This window comes from Pelecanus crispus, chromosome 9 (assembly GCF_030463565.1).
Source record: "Pelecanus crispus isolate bPelCri1 chromosome 9, bPelCri1.pri, whole genome shotgun sequence".
In the NCBI taxonomy this organism is placed as follows: Eukaryota; Metazoa; Chordata; class Aves; order Pelecaniformes; family Pelecanidae; genus Pelecanus; species Pelecanus crispus.
In genome coordinates this window covers 35,351,664-35,368,395 of record NC_134651.1, presented here as the reverse complement: position 1 = coordinate 35,368,395, position 16,732 = coordinate 35,351,664, and the positions used below count along the sequence as shown (strand labels likewise).

Below are 16,732 nucleotides of genomic sequence, written 5' to 3'. Positions count from 1 at the left end.
CCTGGCTACAGCTCAGCACCATCACCTTTGGCATTTGGGAAGAAATAGGTCCTTCAGATAACCCTCCTATATGTGGTCTCGCAATCAACACCATCAAAGTGTATAATTACTGAATTAAGGTTGCCTTGGCAACCTTAGATCTCATGTTTTCTTAGGTTTTGAGTATGTGACATCACAACCTTTATAATTTCCTTTATTATACTTTTTCTGCATGCGCAGACCTGTGCGTACCTGCATTGCATGGCAGTGGCTCCCATTTGCAGGATGCCTGATGGACCTCGATGTCTCTGCGTTGCAGAGCAGATGCTTTGCAGGTTCCCTTCACCAGCAGAGATCCCACCATCCAGGTGGAGATAGCCTGAACATGGCATCCCCCATGGAGGGCTTTGCTCCCTGTAAATTTAACTGGGGGTACTGTGCTTGGCAGCTGCTCTGGATTTGGGTGGCAGGGCTGCAGGAAGGGCTGGGTTGCATCCAAGCAGTTGGTTGCGGGAGCAAGGCGAGGATGACAGCAGAGCCCATGCCACTTCTCTGCTGAGCTCCTGCAGAAGCGTGATCCCCATGGAGGATCTGGCGCCAGGATTGTCTCTTTTGTCCTCTTGGGTCCCTGCCCTTGGTCACGGCACGTGGTTCTGGGGTCAGAACCAGGGGTTTAATCAATACCAAATGAGATTTCTCCCCCCACCTCTCTTCTCCTCCTACAGCATGGTGTGTGTCTCTCTATCCCTCCAGATAAGCCCATGGGACTCCTGGCTGGCCACCAGCAGTGCAGGGGTCAGCATTTCAGTGGTGGGGGTGTTAGAACTATTTTTGGATGCCTCATTTCACAGCAGCCTGCAGAAGGTCTTGCCAGCAGCATCAGTGAAGTCTGCTCAGCTCAGAGCAGCTTTGCCGTGGCAAGCCACGAGCCCTCCCTGTGGTCTCTCGCTTCCCCTTCTGCACAGATTTTTTCCTTCCTTGTTATCACCGTGTTATCTCTGAGCGTGAAAAATATCCCTCCAGTTGTTTTTTATTTCTAAATTGAAGCCAGAGATGTATTTACAAGTTCACTATTTCAAAAATAGTATTTTGAGAGGATGGGATAGAAGGAACTGCTGGGCAAACTGAGCTAGTAAAAATATTAATTAGCATAGAGAAATCATTTGATAATTTTCATTTATGTATTTTTAATTATGCATTGCTGCCTTTACTGATAACCTCCGTGCCAATAGTGTGATCCATTTTGCTAGATAAACACATTACTTTGTGAGTTAATTAGTGCTCAATTACTATCAATTAATATGTACTACTACTACCACTACTGGTTCCATGTTGAACAAGCAGCTTCCACTACTGTTTGAATTCCATTACAGTTCCATGAACTGTGTGAATTATTAATAGTTGGATCTGCCTAGAACCCCTTGCCAAAAGGCATTTATTGGTAATTGCAGTGGTGTGAGGGGCCAGGTGGCTCCTCACTGAGCCTGGAGCTTTCCGTTTCTGGTGGTCTAGATGCTATATTTTTTTATTATTTAATATCTTAAGATGTTGAAACTCTGCTTTTTCCATGCTTCTGGTTTGCTACTGGTTTTTGAACTTTTAGAATTCATATTATAAAGATTTTCTTTGCAGCTGAAGTTTGGAGAAACAGTGTAGGGAAAGGGATGGGTCAGGCTCATCTCAGATAACGCTGCATCCTTCAGAGGTAAATAATAACTAAAGTTAATAAAACTGAATTAGGTATGTCTGGCTCTGGCTGGTGATATAGTCAACAGAGGGAAACAGATTCCTTTGAAGCTGAAAACATCAGCTGGGATGTTAGGAGCGGTTGTGGTAATAGCAGCAGGGGGCTGGGGCTCTGCATTTGCATGGAAGGGGGGAAGTAGTTTTGTCAGTGCTGGACATCTTCGAAACAGGGAGAGTCACATCCCTGCCTTGAAGAATTAGCTCCTGATGAAGCTAGTGAGGGGCAGGTGGAAAATGCACAGGAGCAGGCACATTTGCCTGGTGCAGCATGGCGGGACTGAGCCTCTGCGACCTGCCAGGACGTGGCTATCAGGGCTCCAGAAAGACATAAAACAGGATAAAGCTTGGGACCTCAAAAATGGCTGGGAAAGCTGTATCTTAAATAAATGCAGAAAGGGGTGGTGGGGGGATATAGGGCAACGCCCCTCCGTTTTGCCGCAATGTGCCAGGGTGGGACACGATGCTCAGCAGTGCTGTTTCTCATCCTGGCTGGTGTCCCCAGGTGCTTAGTGTGGGTTTTCTGTCCCACCAAGGGCACTTGCTGTGCTCCAAGCCCCCTTCCCATCCCGCATTTTGCTGCCAAGGTGCCTGACGCACAGGAGCATCCTGACTATAGCATCGCCACACGGGAAATGCAACCCGTTGAATTTGGGATTAATTATAAGCTGCAGTGAAGCAGGCGCTGACACGTGTAATTTCCAGCGCACTTACTGACCCTGGTTTATCATCCCTATTAAGGCTCGTGCGCCTTTTCTTAAACCTCCTGGTGGCGAGGTTGCCTGGGAGACTGAGCCAGCATCGCCTGTGTTTGCCTTTGGCTCACGCGGGGTTGAAGAGGCAACCGCAATGCTTCTCTGAAACAGGGGAGACAATGCTCAGAATTAAAACCAGCTGGTTTATCTCGGCTGTAGCATCCTGGTCCTTCGTACGGCGGAGCCACGCTGCCTCCGAGGGTGGGGTGGTCCACCCGGCGTGATCAGGAAGATCCCTGTCCTCATCAGCCCTGACGTCCCCTGGCATATGTGCTGCATGCGATGGGCTTTCTGGTCTCTCTTTTATTCCGGTGTGTTTGGTTTTGCTTTGCTTTGCTGTAATTAAATTTCTGGCCCTTCTGGTTTCTGAGGTGAGCTTCAAAACGCCCTGGCGGAGAGATGGTTTTATTGAATCTCTAGCAAATTATTGAAGCATGGTAGGGAATTTTTCACACTTTCAACCTCAAGGTTTTTGGGAGAGTGTTTTTGCAAGTGTTTATTATAGTATTACCACAAGAAGTGAGACCACCTGGAAAATTTATAGTAAGCAGTTCATCAGCTGTGGTGTGTCAGCATAGCTCCATTGAAGTGCCTTCTCCAACATCACTCAAGTAAGGAAGATTTCTCCTGGTTTAGGACCTGGGTGATGGCTGTTTTTCTTGAAACCTCCCAGCACTATTAAAGTGGCTGAAAAGTGTCTGTGGGTGCGCTGGGCAGAAACTCAGGTTTTTCTGCGCAAAATAATGAATCTGCCCCGTGCACACACATCTTCAGGCACCGCGCTAAGAAACCTGGTTGAAGAGGTGGACTTAAGCATGCCAAAGTTTCAGACTGTGAAGTCCTTTGGTTAGAAGCTGCCACCACCTCGTCAGGTCCTCCAGCGCCGGGGCTGGATATTAACTTTTCCGGAGCATCCCAGCTTGGTCAATGCACAGATGGACTTGCTCAGGAGATAGCTCATGGTTTGGTGCTGCAGGAGATGGTTGCTACATTCACTACAGACATGGTAAATGGTGTAGTGAGTGCAGGAGAGGGCTGTAGAGAGAATGGTCTCTTGTTGCAGGCAGAATAAAAAAGAAAAGGGTTGAAATCCTGGAAAAAACACATTCTGTTGTCTTTAAATTGGAGACCACTTTTCTGAGGTGACCATACATTCATCAATTTGGGTGTTTAACTGCATGGCCCTCTGTACAGAACAGCTGAGCCTGTGGTGCAATCAAACCCGGTTGGAATTGTACTGTGAGCTCAGGAAGTGCTAAAAGTACTAAAAATAATTTTGAAAGCACCTCCCATTGGACATCCAACAGTGGTGAGCGCCTTTATTCCTGATTTCTTGTTGCCTTGGCTCCCCATTTTAAGCATGAAGAAAATAATAGCGAGTGTACAGAAACTGTGAAAATAAACTGATGTTCATGAGATTCTGGGGATCCTGGGTGGTGAGTCCCGGGGAGGAGAAAGTGCCAGGGGAAGGGATGGCTCTCTTTGCAGGCGAGGGGGAATGCCACGCACTGAGATCAGGGCTGGGGCCGCGGGTGGTGGTACCTCAGGGTCCCGAGGGGTCTGCCTGCAGCCGGGGTCCCAGCCCCACATGCTGGTCAAATCCTGACAGTTCACTTCTGAATGATGGGCTTTGCAGATGTAATTTGTTCTTTTATCATTTATATGTAAAACTTGTATAAAAAACCGTGATTATCAGCTTTGCGGCGCACCCTCAGCTGGGGTACATGTGTCTATCAGGCAGGCAGGCCCTTCGTGCCCATTTCTGTGATGAATTTTGCTGGGCTCTGTGTGAATACCCTGAGCTCTTCCCAGCCTCAACACGGCCAAGTGCTGCAGTGCAAGAAGCCAGGGATGAAGGGCTGGGTTAACTTTTCTTCTGCTACAGTCTGTAATTCCCCCTCCAATTTGATATTTCAAGCTTGCAGCTGAGAGCCACTACCTTTCCCAGCTTACCATCTTCCACCCAGTGTTTGCAATTCATCGCTGGTGAAGAAGTTTCCAGCTCGCGTGGCTGCAGACAGGGGCAGAACCATTTGCACAGCAGAAAGGCTTGTGTAGGTCCCGCTTCCACCAATCTCATAAATATCTTTGAGCTGTTTACTCTGAAACTCAAGGAGAGAGTTCGGCAGCCTCATTAATGATTTCAGCACTGGCCGGATTAGCAGAGGAATGCAGGGGCTTAGTGGAGGAAAAAGAGATGTGAGGGAGAAGAGAAAAGGAGTGGAAGAAGGCAGGAGTGGAATAGGTGAGAGCACAAGTGATGCTCAGACAGAGCATTTGCTGGGAAGGAAATAACCTACCTGCTACATGGATGGGGACTTCAGATGTTGCAGGTCTGGGGCTGCATTTGGGAACTCCTTGGAGGCATTTTCCCCCAGGGTGGGCATCCAGCTCCTCCCAGAAACTGCCCCGGAGGGATGGGTGCTCAGCTTGAGCTGTGCCCTCAGCACATTTCTGGCTGGATAGGGCCGTGATGGGGTCTGGAAGGGGGAAGGAGCCACGGCTCCCATGTGAGCACCCAGAGGGCAGAGGCTGAGCGTCCCTCCAGGTAAAGCCAGCTCTGCAGGAGATGACCTGATGCGGCAGGGAAGAAGGGTGAAAGGCAGAGGACATCCAGGTTTAACCTCTGGCTGGACATAACGGGAAAAGGGAGCAAAGCCTGCACAGGGAGGCACCTCTCTGGTGGGCTCTTAGCTGTGAGGAGACCAGCCCATTCTCGAGCCTCACAGCACAGCAGAAGTTTTGTGGCCAGAGCTGGTCAAAATTACTCAGGCAAGCAGCTGTCGGGCTGAAAAACGCAGAATCTGGGTTTAAATTCCTCTGTCCTGGTTTGCAAGTGCATCAGCTCTTAAGTTCCCTGTTGAGTGGGGTTTTGCCTATGGAAATAGGAAGCAGCACGAGGTGGTGGACGTAAGGCATCCTGGCTGGGCTGCGCTGGGTGGTTTTGGGTCCCCAGCATGTACTGGTCCCTCCTTCAGGAGGAAGCTGCAGGTTACACAGCATCATGCCTTTTGCTGCTAGTGGGCCCTGTCTCTAGAAACTCATGAAACCCAAATCTCCCCTCGATCCCTTTCCAAACAGAGCTCGGGGAGCAGATGGTAGAGCAGCACTGGCTTAGTCCCCAACTTGCGTCCTTCTCTTTGTGTTTCTCAGCGATGGTTAACTTTGTAAGACACCGAAGTCTTTAACCATGAGCAGGCCATAAAAAGGGGCAGCTGAGTTGGGTAACACCCACTAATCCCCTTCCAGGATGAGCTGGAGAGAAGAGCCACTGCGAAGCTCAGAAGCTTATTCTGAGATGAGTGCTTTGGAGGCTTTGAGAATTGCATGGTGTTGGTATTTCATGAATAAATAACCCCCAGCGATATTTGTCACTGAATCTGCTTCATTAATGAGGGCCTGGAACAAAGCGGGAGGATGGAGAAAAGTGTTTTCGAGGGAATCGAGGCAAGTGCAGGTGATGGGAGGTGGCATGGGGCTGGGTGAGGATGGGTGCCGTGGTCTGCGCTGCAGGAGCTGTGCCAAGTCAGGTGGAGAGCTCTGCTGCTGTGCATCGCACTGACCATTTGTGGCAATAGAAGTTGTTAGAAAAGGGGCTTTTACTGAGGCTGTGTATCATCAGTGGATACTGGCAGAGAGGGGGGTGCGTTTCATTTGTAAGTATCATTTGGGCATCTGCCTGTGTCTTTGGGAGGCCTGGAGACTTAGAGAAAGAGCGTGTGCATGTGTTCATAGACATGTCTGTGCTTGCGGAGAGAATCTGGCACCAGAAATTAGGTCGCTCGCTCCAAAATGCCCTTTTTGACGGCACCTAGAATCTGCTTCAGGGCAGTCGGGAATTGCCCCGTCCTCCCAGCATGCGGGGCACTGGGCCCTGCCTGGTCTTTGTGGTTTCGGTGCCTGGGTCCGGCCAGGGCCACCGGCAGCTTCCCCCAGCTCTCTGGTGTGCCCTGGGCACTGCGTGAACTGCAGAGCCCATCTTCTCCTTGTCAGAATGGATCTGGGGGTCACTCGATGAAATTCAATACAGATAGATGGAGAACAAGAGAAAAGAGCTGTTCTTTTGCAGGCAGCTTGTTACTAGAGGGAAAGTGTTTCATCCATCAGGGCTGGTCTAATCTGGCATGCCCAGGCGGTGGGGAGAGGTGGCTGCCCCCGGCAGACACTGTGCAGTGGTGGCCAGATACTGCCATCGCTCCTCAAGTGTCCCCTGCCTTGTCGGCACTGCCTGCGCTCCGGGGCAGGCTCTGGGATTTGAGGGCTGGGGGCTGCAGTCCCATGCAGCGGGCAGGAAGAGATGGGCAGGGGTCACTGCAGAGCTGCGTGGGTAGAAAATCATCTGCTCCGTGCCGCTTGTTGCCTGTCCCATTGCTTCTGTGGGAGGCAGGTAATTATTGCTCTTCACCCCCTAAAATTAAAAGGAGCTCAGCAACGCCTGCCTGTGCTGAGCCCGGCTCTGTTGGCTGCTCCGGAGGCAAACAAAAGCAAAGTTTGCTCCCAGCTCGCTCCGAGCATTGTGTCAGCCCTCTCATCTGCTGACATCCCCCTTGTCAGGGCGCCGCGTTGAAGCGATGCTCCTCCAATCTGACGACGGCTGACACAGAAGCAATCTGGCCGAGCAGCCTCCCTCAGTCTGCAGGCAGCGCCGTCGCCCCGCTCCTCTTGCAGGTGACATTTGAACACTTACCTCCAGCTCCTCTTCCCTACCTTCCAGCGAGGTTAATATTTTAATAAGTTTAATGGCTCATTCCGGCTCGGCAGCCCCTGCCTCTGTTTTGTTGAGGGTCATCCATTATGCCAGGCACAGTTTCGGAGAGCGAGGTTCCCGTTCCTGTCCTCCACCTCCCGAGGGCAGATTGTTTTGTGCTTCCAGGTTTTAATTAAAAGTGTGACAAACTGCCCTTGCCAGCGCCAGCCTGGGAGTATGGCACCTTGTGGGATGAGCCGGCTTCTCCCGGCAGCACTCCGGCTCTTCGGAGTTACCCTGGCCAAGGATCCGGCCCCGGGATCTCCTTTACACCACCCAGCACAGCTGTAGCTCCTCACCTTCTCCCTTCAGAGATGTGGGAGCTGCAGGAGGGTCTGGTTATTTGGTGGCCAAATGGAAAAAGCAGGAGGGAGGATGGGGACATGGTTCTCCTTGCAGTCCACCTACGATGAGAAACCCCTCGGGAGGACCAGATGGGGCTGAGCTTTCTGGGTGGGCGGTGGAGGAGTTGTCATCATTTGTTGTTTTTTTTATTTAAATAATTCTATGTTAATAAACAGCATTTTTGGTTAATAAATAATATGCCCTTTCTCTCCCCCATCTTTCCAGCAGAAATATGTGCCCTGATCTAATATATTCTCTCTTTCTCACTCCCTCACTTCGGAGGAGCTGCAAATTCTGGTGGGAACAGAGTGCTAATAGAAAAGGGCCTCTAAAGATATTTGAAACATGACCAAGAAAGGACAGAGGGAGATTCAGCTCCAAATATGTTGGGAAATCTAGGAGATGGGCCAAGAGAGGGGAAATATCGGAAGCATGATCGCCAAGAGGGAAAAGTTAATTGGGAAGCATTAATTGGGGTGAAAGCGGGCAGCGCAGACATGAATTTGCTACGTAGGGCGGTGATGCAGCTGGAGGCACTGCAGTGGGCACAGAGCTACCCCGGTGCTGGGGTAACTCATCCACCCTGACCCACGGTAGCAGAGAAGCTGCCCTCCACCTCCGTCCGAGCGGGGATGTGCCAGTTTACCAGGTTTTGGTGGTTTTATGATGTTTTCCTTGTTGAAAGTCCCAGCTTCTGGAATCCTGTGATTGCCTGGAAATCTGGAATCTGCAAAATCGTGACTTCAATACTGCATGGGGCTTTATTTCTTTGGCTTTGGTCTCTGCGTAGTTTCTAGCCCTCAAGTTGGCAGGGAAAAGCTCGATTACGCCCTAAAGGCTCAGAAAGCAGAAGGCAAATTTAGGGGAGAAAAAAAAAAAACCCACTCTGTGATTGATTTATTTTTAAAATCTCATCATTTTTATGCCAATCTCATTATATTTTTTTTTAATGCCTGAGTCATGATTTTTTCGAGCATTTGGTGTTGGCAGGGCTGTGTGCATGAGTGTGACGGTGTGTGTGCACGCAGCGGCCCTCCGCTGGTAGATAATGCAGTGCTAGTTCAAGACTGCTGTGGTTTTCAAGGGCTGCTGAATATTCCTCCACTGCTGTTTCATTGCCAAGCACACGGTTTTCAAATTACGCCCCCCCCCCCCCAAAAAAAAAGTCATTGTGTGGCTTTTTAGGTGCTGATGGGCGAGCGGGGAAGGTGCTAAAGGGGAATAAACCAACCTGTGAGTCCCAGCATTGCCTTGGGGGGTATTCTAAGGTCAGAGGGGTCAGTGTTTATTTGCAGCCCCCCTGTGTTTAAAGATCTAATAAATAGCTGGTGGAGGTCAAGTCCCTCGCAATCAGTGACTTGTTCTGTGACCTTGGGTAAATCGCTTTGTCTCTCTCCTATCGGTAAGGGGGTGATGGGATCTGTTGCTCAAGATAGGTTGCAGGTATCAGTTAATATATAAAATGTGCTTTGAAGATGAAAAATACCTTGGAGATACTTAAAGCTCTCGACAAACATCTGTGTTCCTTTTGTGGGCACCCAGCAGAAAGCAAAGTGCCTGAATACTTTGTCACAGACAAAATCTGCTGTGTGCGCGGCTTGGAGAGGCAGGGCTGGGAGCTTCCCAAGACTTTACATGGCCATTGAATTCGTAGGCACTTATGTTTCTCGCTTGCTTAAGAGAGGGGTGTCACAGCACAGCCGTTCCCAGGGCTTTGCAGAGCTGTCACGGGGTGGAACAGCGCAGCAGAGAGCTGTGCCTGCACCCGTCACTGCGTCCCCTGCTCCAGGTCCCCTGTCCCCAGAGCCAAGCACAGGGATGAGCCTCCACATCCCAGCAAGTGCGAAGCCAAGATTCAAGTTTGGGGGTGTTAGTAGATAGCCGGCTGAACATGAGCCAGCAGTGTGCCCAGGTGGCCAAGAAGGCCAACAGCATCCTGGCTTGTATCAGGAATAGTGTGGCCAGCAGGAGCAGGGAGGTGATTGTCCCCCTGTACTCGGCGCTGGTGAGGCCGCACCTGGAATACTGTGTCCAGTTTTGGGCCCCTCACTACAAGAAAGACACTGAGGTGCTGGAGCGTGTTCAGAGGCGGGCAACAAGGCTGGTGAAGGGTCTGGAGAACAAGTCTTATGAGGAGCAGCTGAGGGAACTGGGGTTGTTTAGCCTGGAAAAGAGGAGGCTGAGGGGAGACCTTATCGCTCTCTACAACTACCTGAAAGGAGGTTGTAGTGAGGTGGGTGTTGGTCTCTTCTCCCAAGTAGCTAGCGATAGGACAAGAGGAAATGGGCTTAAGCTGCGCCAGGGGAGGTTTAGACTGGAAATTAGGAAAAATTTCTTTACGGAAAGGGTGGTCAGGCATTGGAACAGGCTGCCCAGAGAGGTGGTGGAGTCACCATCCCTGGAGGCGTTTAAAAAACGGGTAGATGTGGCACTTCGGGATATGGTTTAGTCTAGTCTACCCTTGATTAGTCTAGAGTGGGCTTGGTAGTGTAGGTTAATGGTTGGTCTGGATGATCTTAAAGGTCTTTTCCAACCTAGATGATTCTATGATTCTATGATTCTATGATTCATATGGCTTTCCAGCTTTGGCAGTGTCCCCAGGTGATGGACAAGGTGTGGGTGTTCAGGGAGGCTTGGCCCAGCCATGAAACGTTCAGGAGGAGTTTCACTGTTGTGGATTCGCTGTTGTCTAGTGTAGGGTTGGATTCACACACAACTCCAGGCTACTCATAAAGTATCTCTTAGTTGCTAGTTTGCATGAAAATGGTAGATAGTATCTTTGAAACCCCATAACTGGTTGATTTTCATCAAGGATGTCAGAGTTATGCAGCAAATTTATTATATATAGCGTAATCACAAAGCCTTAATTTTCTTGGGAAGCTTTCTTTGACTTGGTTTTGCTAATCGAAATGCTGTGATTTTTCCAGAGCAGCTCTCTTTGTGGATTGCCCTGCCCGTGCCATGTGCTGCCAGCTCCCTGCCAACCCTAACGGTGCCTTTTCTCTCCAAGGGAAGAAGCGATGCTGTCCACCTACTTTGAAACCATCAATGACTTGCTCTCCTCCTTCGGGCCAGTCCGAGACTGCTCCCGCAACAACGGTGGCTGTACCCGCAACTTCAAGTGCGTTTCGGATCGCAAGGTGGACTCGACGGGCTGCGTGGTAGGTACCGCGGCTGCTGGCCCCTGGGGCTGGCGTCTGCTTTGGGGACATGCCAGAGGGGTACATTGCCTGCTCCCTCTCCAGGGAAGTGGTCGAGGGGATGTGCATGCTGGTGGTGGACTCCTCCCACCCCTGGGGCCTTCACAGCAAATCACATATGCCTTAAGGACCTCAGGGAAGGAGCCTGGGGGCTCAGATGAGCAAAATAAAAGCACTTGAGGCTGATGGTCATTTTCCTGATTGTCAAGAAAGCATGGGCTGAAAGCAGTCTCACTTTTTCTCCTTCCTTGTGCTTCCCAGAGTGGGAGAAAGATGAAGCATCTCCCCATCCTCTCCCCCTCTGGGGCCCCTCTGACACCTTCAGAATTCTGATTTGTTTCTGAATGTGCTTATGTCTTGCCAGACAACCTACCGAGTCCCAGGTTTTGCAATCTCCCCTCCAGAAGACCTCTTTGACCCTTTGACCATTAGTTTTGGGCAGAGGCTCTGAATCACTCCCAGCTATTGATGCACAGAGGGGTTTTGTCATTATTCCATGTGGGCTGCAGCAGAGCTCAGCACCTCTCCCAGCTCTAACCCATCTAATTTTGACAGCAAAGTCACCGCTTCCCTGCGTGTGGAGCTTGAGCAAGTATGGTACAATGCACAGAGACACGGGGCAGAGCCTTGGGAAACTGGGGGAGACCTGCAGCATCCCTTCTCATCTGCCTGTTGTAGGAGCTGTCTGCCTGCCAGGCAGAGGGTGGTGACCCCCAAGGGTGTCCAGAGCTGGTCACCCGCTCCGCCTGCCTTGCAAACACACGCCTGCTGCTCCAAAGCCCCCTGAAACCCTTCTGCCCCATCCCCACCCCTCTCACCGTGGGCACAGCCCCCATCACCCCATCCCTCCCATCTCAGCAGAGGCGGGAGTTAAGCGTCTCTTTATTTATTGAAGATGTTTATACATGGCAGCCGGGAAAGGTCAGGCTGGAGCTGTGCTGTCCCAGGGGCGGCGTTTTCATTATCCCCTTCTCCAATTGCTTGTTAAGGCCATTTAGCACGACAGCCTGATGTGTCACCAGCAGCACCTGGTGCCATCCCCTCCTCGCCGCTCCTCTCCCTTTCCTGCTTTCTTTTCCTATTGTTGTTTTCTTTTGTTCCCTTTTCCAGGGCTCAGCTGCCTTCCTTGTTCTTTGGGGTTTTTTCCCTGTTTTTTGGGGGTGTAATTTTGTTCTGAACACTAACATGCCTCCCAGGCAGTCAGAAGGAATGGGGGCTCTGATCGCCCCATGCCACTGGGAAGCGATGCCTCTTTTTAAAAGTCAGGATATATTAAGATAGAAATTTTCAATAAATTACAGGCCTAGTGCTCGCCACACCGGTGTGCAGGGAGGCAGAAATTGAACAGTGTGTCACTCAGGGAAAATAACCCCCCAGCTTCTGTAATGCCTAAATGAGGCTTTATGTTAAGAGAACAAACCACGTACAGCAGGCAGCGGGGGGAGAAAGGAGAAGCAGCAGGAGCGAGTGCATCCCCTCCCCAAGAGCCATGGGCGAGAGGTGACACACGGGGACTGCGGGACCCCCCATTCGCCCGCATCATGCCAGGCTCCCAGGGCCGTGCATCCCATGGGGACAGGAGATGGCCGCAAAGATGCCCATCTCTTCTCCCTCTGCTCTTCGCCCCTTTTTCTCCCTGCTGCAGGAGTGTGAGGCTGCTCTGCCTGTCTCTGCAGTCGCCGGTCGTGGGGTGAGGTCCCCCCAGCTCCCCAAGTCCCAGCTGTAGCCTGGGGACAGCAGAGCTGAGCGCCCCAGGGGGAGTTTGGAGACAGCTGCTGCATCCCGGCTCCGGTCCACCTCTGTCCCTGCTTCCCATCGGACTGACACCAGGAACACAGTGCTCTGTCCCTCCTGGCTCTCCCAACCCCGTGCAACATTTTACACTCATCAACTGCTTGTAGGTCCCCAGCAATGGCAGAGGTGCGAGCAGAGGTCTGGGGGGCACTGGCCCATGTTTCTGACCATGGTCCATGACTGTTGATCTGGGGAAAAGCCTAAGAGGTGTTCATGGTCATGTTCGTGGTGCTGAGTGGGGTCGCAGGTAATGGGAGCTGAGTTTTGGAGTTTGCCGCAGCCCCAGCATTGCGATCTTGCGGCACCTTCTGCACCAGCCCCTGTGCTGGGTGCTACGTCCCCTCCTCATCCCGCCCCTGCTCCCGGAGTCTACCGGGTGGGAGCTGGGCTTCCAGTGAGAGCAGGGATGGGGTCGTTTGCTGCAAATTTGCAGGGATGTCAGTTAGTTTTAAAGCTGAACTGCCGTGAACTCAATTTGCCAATTTGGTAAGTGCTATGGGCAATATCGGGATGTAATTTAATTAAGCTATCCCCTTTTTATAGAGTTCAGGGAGCATTCGCGTTCTAATTTTAGCACGAGGTTTGCTTCAGCTTTACTCTGGACACTGTTTCGCAAATCATGACATGTTGTTAATCTTTACCAGTCAACAGTTTATTAATTTGCCGAGGACCACAGAAGTATATGAATCAGTGGTTCATCAATCAAGGCTAAATCCAACAAATGTTCCGGGCAGGTACTGAGCATAAAATATACATGCAGCCTTGTAAGCAATTAATATGCAACAGAGCCAGAGCCTAGGAGCTCAACCAGGGAACAGCACAAATCTCAAAAATTTCTTATTCCTTTTACTTGTAATCATCATCTGTTACCAGTTCCTTCATGCCCTTAATACAGTTTCCAGTAATTCTGCGGGGACTGGGGATGCATTTATCTTTGGGCTTTCTAGCAGCGTGGGCTCTGCCATTACCTAATTGTTTGGCCTTAAAATGACTTGGTTGAAATGCCAAGGGCGGTTGCTTGCAGCTCTTGGTGGAGTCTCTCTGAGGGCAGTCTCCCTGGGCTGACGAAGGACGAAAGAGGACGTCCCTTTGCTTAGTTAAACTCCTGTGTGCAAGGCGTCACCTGGAAGACCCCAAAGGCTCTGCAGAGGGGTCCCCACCCAGACGGGTGACAGCGCCCCAGGTTCCATCCCTTACTTCCCATGGGGCCCTTTTTTCCCCCTTTTCATGGCTTTTCTGTTATTTTTACCTTTACCCAGTAGATGGCATTAGTGCATAAAGGTTTTCTGCTGTTCTTTTCTTATCGGAGGCTTTTTTTGTTTGGGTAACTGTAAGAAGTATGAGCTGCAACCTTGCTAAGACCTTGGCATTGCTAACTGGAGCCTTGCCTTTGTGCCCTACCTTGCAGCATAACGAAACAACCCCCAAGCTCTAGAAAAATCTGTTTCCATGCTGCTTCCTGTTGGGTCTGGGGCAGCCACAGGCATTTCCCAAGAAAAAAAATCCCAGTGAGCTCTAAATCAGGTAACTGTGCTCTGCGCGTTGAGTCTAGCGTACGTTTCAGACCATCTTGCAGGGATCACAGCAAACCAGGAGAAACTGTGCTGGAAGAATAAGTCAGATTATTGCCAGTACAGTAATATATATCACCGACCCCTTCTACCGGCGTGGTCGTAGCTGCTCAGGCAGGAAGGAGGATGCTGAAGAAGAGAAAGTGGTTGACCCTCATGTGTCGGTGATTTATAATGTGAGATGAAAACCTGTGAACTGGCCCTGAGGGACTGAAGGAAACACCTGTAACCTGGCTTAAATTCAGGTTTCCCCACCTGTCTCTCAGCTTGGCTTTGCTCACTGATGCCAGTCCTCTTATCTGTCTGGGGAGAAGGAGTGTCACTCGTATCTGCTTCCCCGTAGCTGTGCCTGTTTGCAAGCCCCAGGGAGGCAGGATTGCAGCCCCAGGGGGATAAGAGGAGTGAGGTTTTTTCCCAAGGAAAGTGAGCTTTGGTCTTGGCATGTGAGCTGGGCGAAGAAGTGGATGGTGCCCCTCCGGTGCACACTGGGCATCCTCGGCATCGCTGCGGGAAGAGGCAGCAGCAGGTACAGGCATGTAGTGAAGGTGTGTGTCTGAGTCGTGTGGTGCCTCTCAGGATGGAGTCTCATCACTGTGAGGACCTCCTGGAGAAGCAGGAGGGCATGAGCTGCCCAGCTGGTGGTGGGGAGGGCAGCTCTGGGTCCCACGCCAAGGTAGCGGCAGAATTAGGCCTCTTGTTTCCCTGCTGTGTGAGCAGCTTCACCCCACCGGCACAGCAGCAAGTGGGTGCAGGTGGTGTGGTCTAATGGTTCTGCAACATCTGTGATTCCTGCAGATGTTGGTGAGTTAGTCTTTTAAGTCGGAAGAGAGTGACTGGTGCTATGGAGGCCAAAGATGTTGCACAGGTGGATGTGGAAGGGCTTACAGCGTGGCTGTGCTGCAGGATCCGTCCCACCTTGGGAGAGGTGTCAGCAAGAGGTAGGAGAGCCCACCAAGCGCAGGCAGCAGGCACTGTTGTTCTGCACGGACATGAAATCCTGCTGATCATCAGCATCTCCCTGCTTGCAGGCTGAGGTTCCTCTAGCACAGGCTTGTTTCTAATTTGAGTGAGAAAAAAGTATGGTTTGCCTACAAGGATGATGTGAACTGTTCCTTTCCATGATCAGGGGGTCAACCCATCAGGCAGGAGGGAGTTTGTCTGACTCGGCAATACGCAGAAGGGAGAGCATCTACTGCTACAGAGTCTCTTAATGAAGTTCTGGCCCATGGTGACATTGGTGCAGTGTCAGTCCCAGCCTTTTTAGACAGAGAAGGAAGAGAAATTTGGCATGGTCCACACAGGTGTATAAGCCTTAGCGCAGCCTGTCTGGAGCCAATCCCTCTCTTTTGCTCTCTTCCACATCAAAATGATAGGCTGTTCCTTAGCTGCTGCAAAGTGGGGCAGAGAGATGGTTTAATTTAAGAGTGTAACCATTTCGGGGAGAAATAGGATTAGAAATGAAGGAACAGGGCAGTGGCTACTGCTCCAGTCTCCTCCTTCCAGCACAGGTCGCTCAGGGGTGGCTTGGGGACTGGGGAGTGGGGAGGTGCTTCGAAATGAAGTGGATGATGCTGAGAACTGATATTCTTGCGGGGGGAAATTGGGTGTTTCGGAGTTTCAGCCCAAACCAAAATGCTGTGCAGAAGTCCCACACATATGTGAAAATTCCAAAATATTTTGGTTCAAAGCATCTCCTTTCTATGAAGGAGGGGGAAATGTTTAATTCCAACATTATCATCTGGAGTTTTATGTTATATAGTGTGTTATCCCAGTGTATAGCCTGAAATAAAAACAAAATTAGAGATGGAAACCAAAACATTTCAACCTTGTCAAAATTAAATGCTCTCCTAATTTCCCAACAAATTTTGAGATGTAATTGATGGAATCCCACAAAGCACTTAAGCGTCATCAAATCTGCATTTTTCTGACAGACAATTGTTCATTGCAAAACAAAAACTCATCCGTCCCTGCCTTATGAGACACCTAGCTAATTATGTTAGAGATGCACATGCAAGGGAGGGAGATGGGGAGGAAACCATTCTCTTCTAATCCCTTTAAAGTTTAGCTGGCTCCTTGAAGTGGAAGATGGCTTCTTATGAGCGTTATGGTTGGAAGCAGAAGCCCCCTGAGCTCAGCAGCAAGCCCCCCCCTCCCAAGGAGTCTGTGGTTTCAGATTTATCTCGTTAAGCCAGGTAACTACCTGCAATAAAAATGGGATTTGAGGAAGAGAGAGAAGCAAAGGATGGCAAAAACCTCTGGGGTCCATAGCTGGCTGTGGCAGGGAATGGAGGGGTGGGTGGGGAGCCCACCGCCCACCTGCCTTTGCTTTCAGTGCTGCAGAAGGGGTTTGCACCATGTCGGCAAGTGGTGATCAAATTTAAAAGCAAGTGGAATAGCTCAGGAGGCACCAAGGTAAGCTGGAAGTCTCTGCCTGTGCTGGGAAGAGGTGGTTTGGGTGATAAAAATCCCATTTTCTTCAGCATTGCCTTTTCAGCGGCATGCCTCAGAGGGCTTGGCTGGTACCAGCCCTTGCCCTTCTGCTCCCTGGCAGACTGGGATGCTTCGTGTGTTGTGGTCACAGGTGGGTTGGGTCTTTGT

General features: G+C 50.7%; 1 protein-coding gene across 1 annotated transcript in view; it reads left to right on the top strand.

The window, feature by feature from the left end:
• ASTN2 (astrotactin 2) overlaps positions 1–16,732 on the top strand; it is a 363,040-nt gene that overhangs the window by 184,404 nt on the left and 161,904 nt on the right. The window contains 1 exon segment of the mRNA XM_075716105.1: positions 10,580–10,730. Coding sequence (XP_075572220.1) covers positions 10,580–10,730 — 151 coding nt within the window.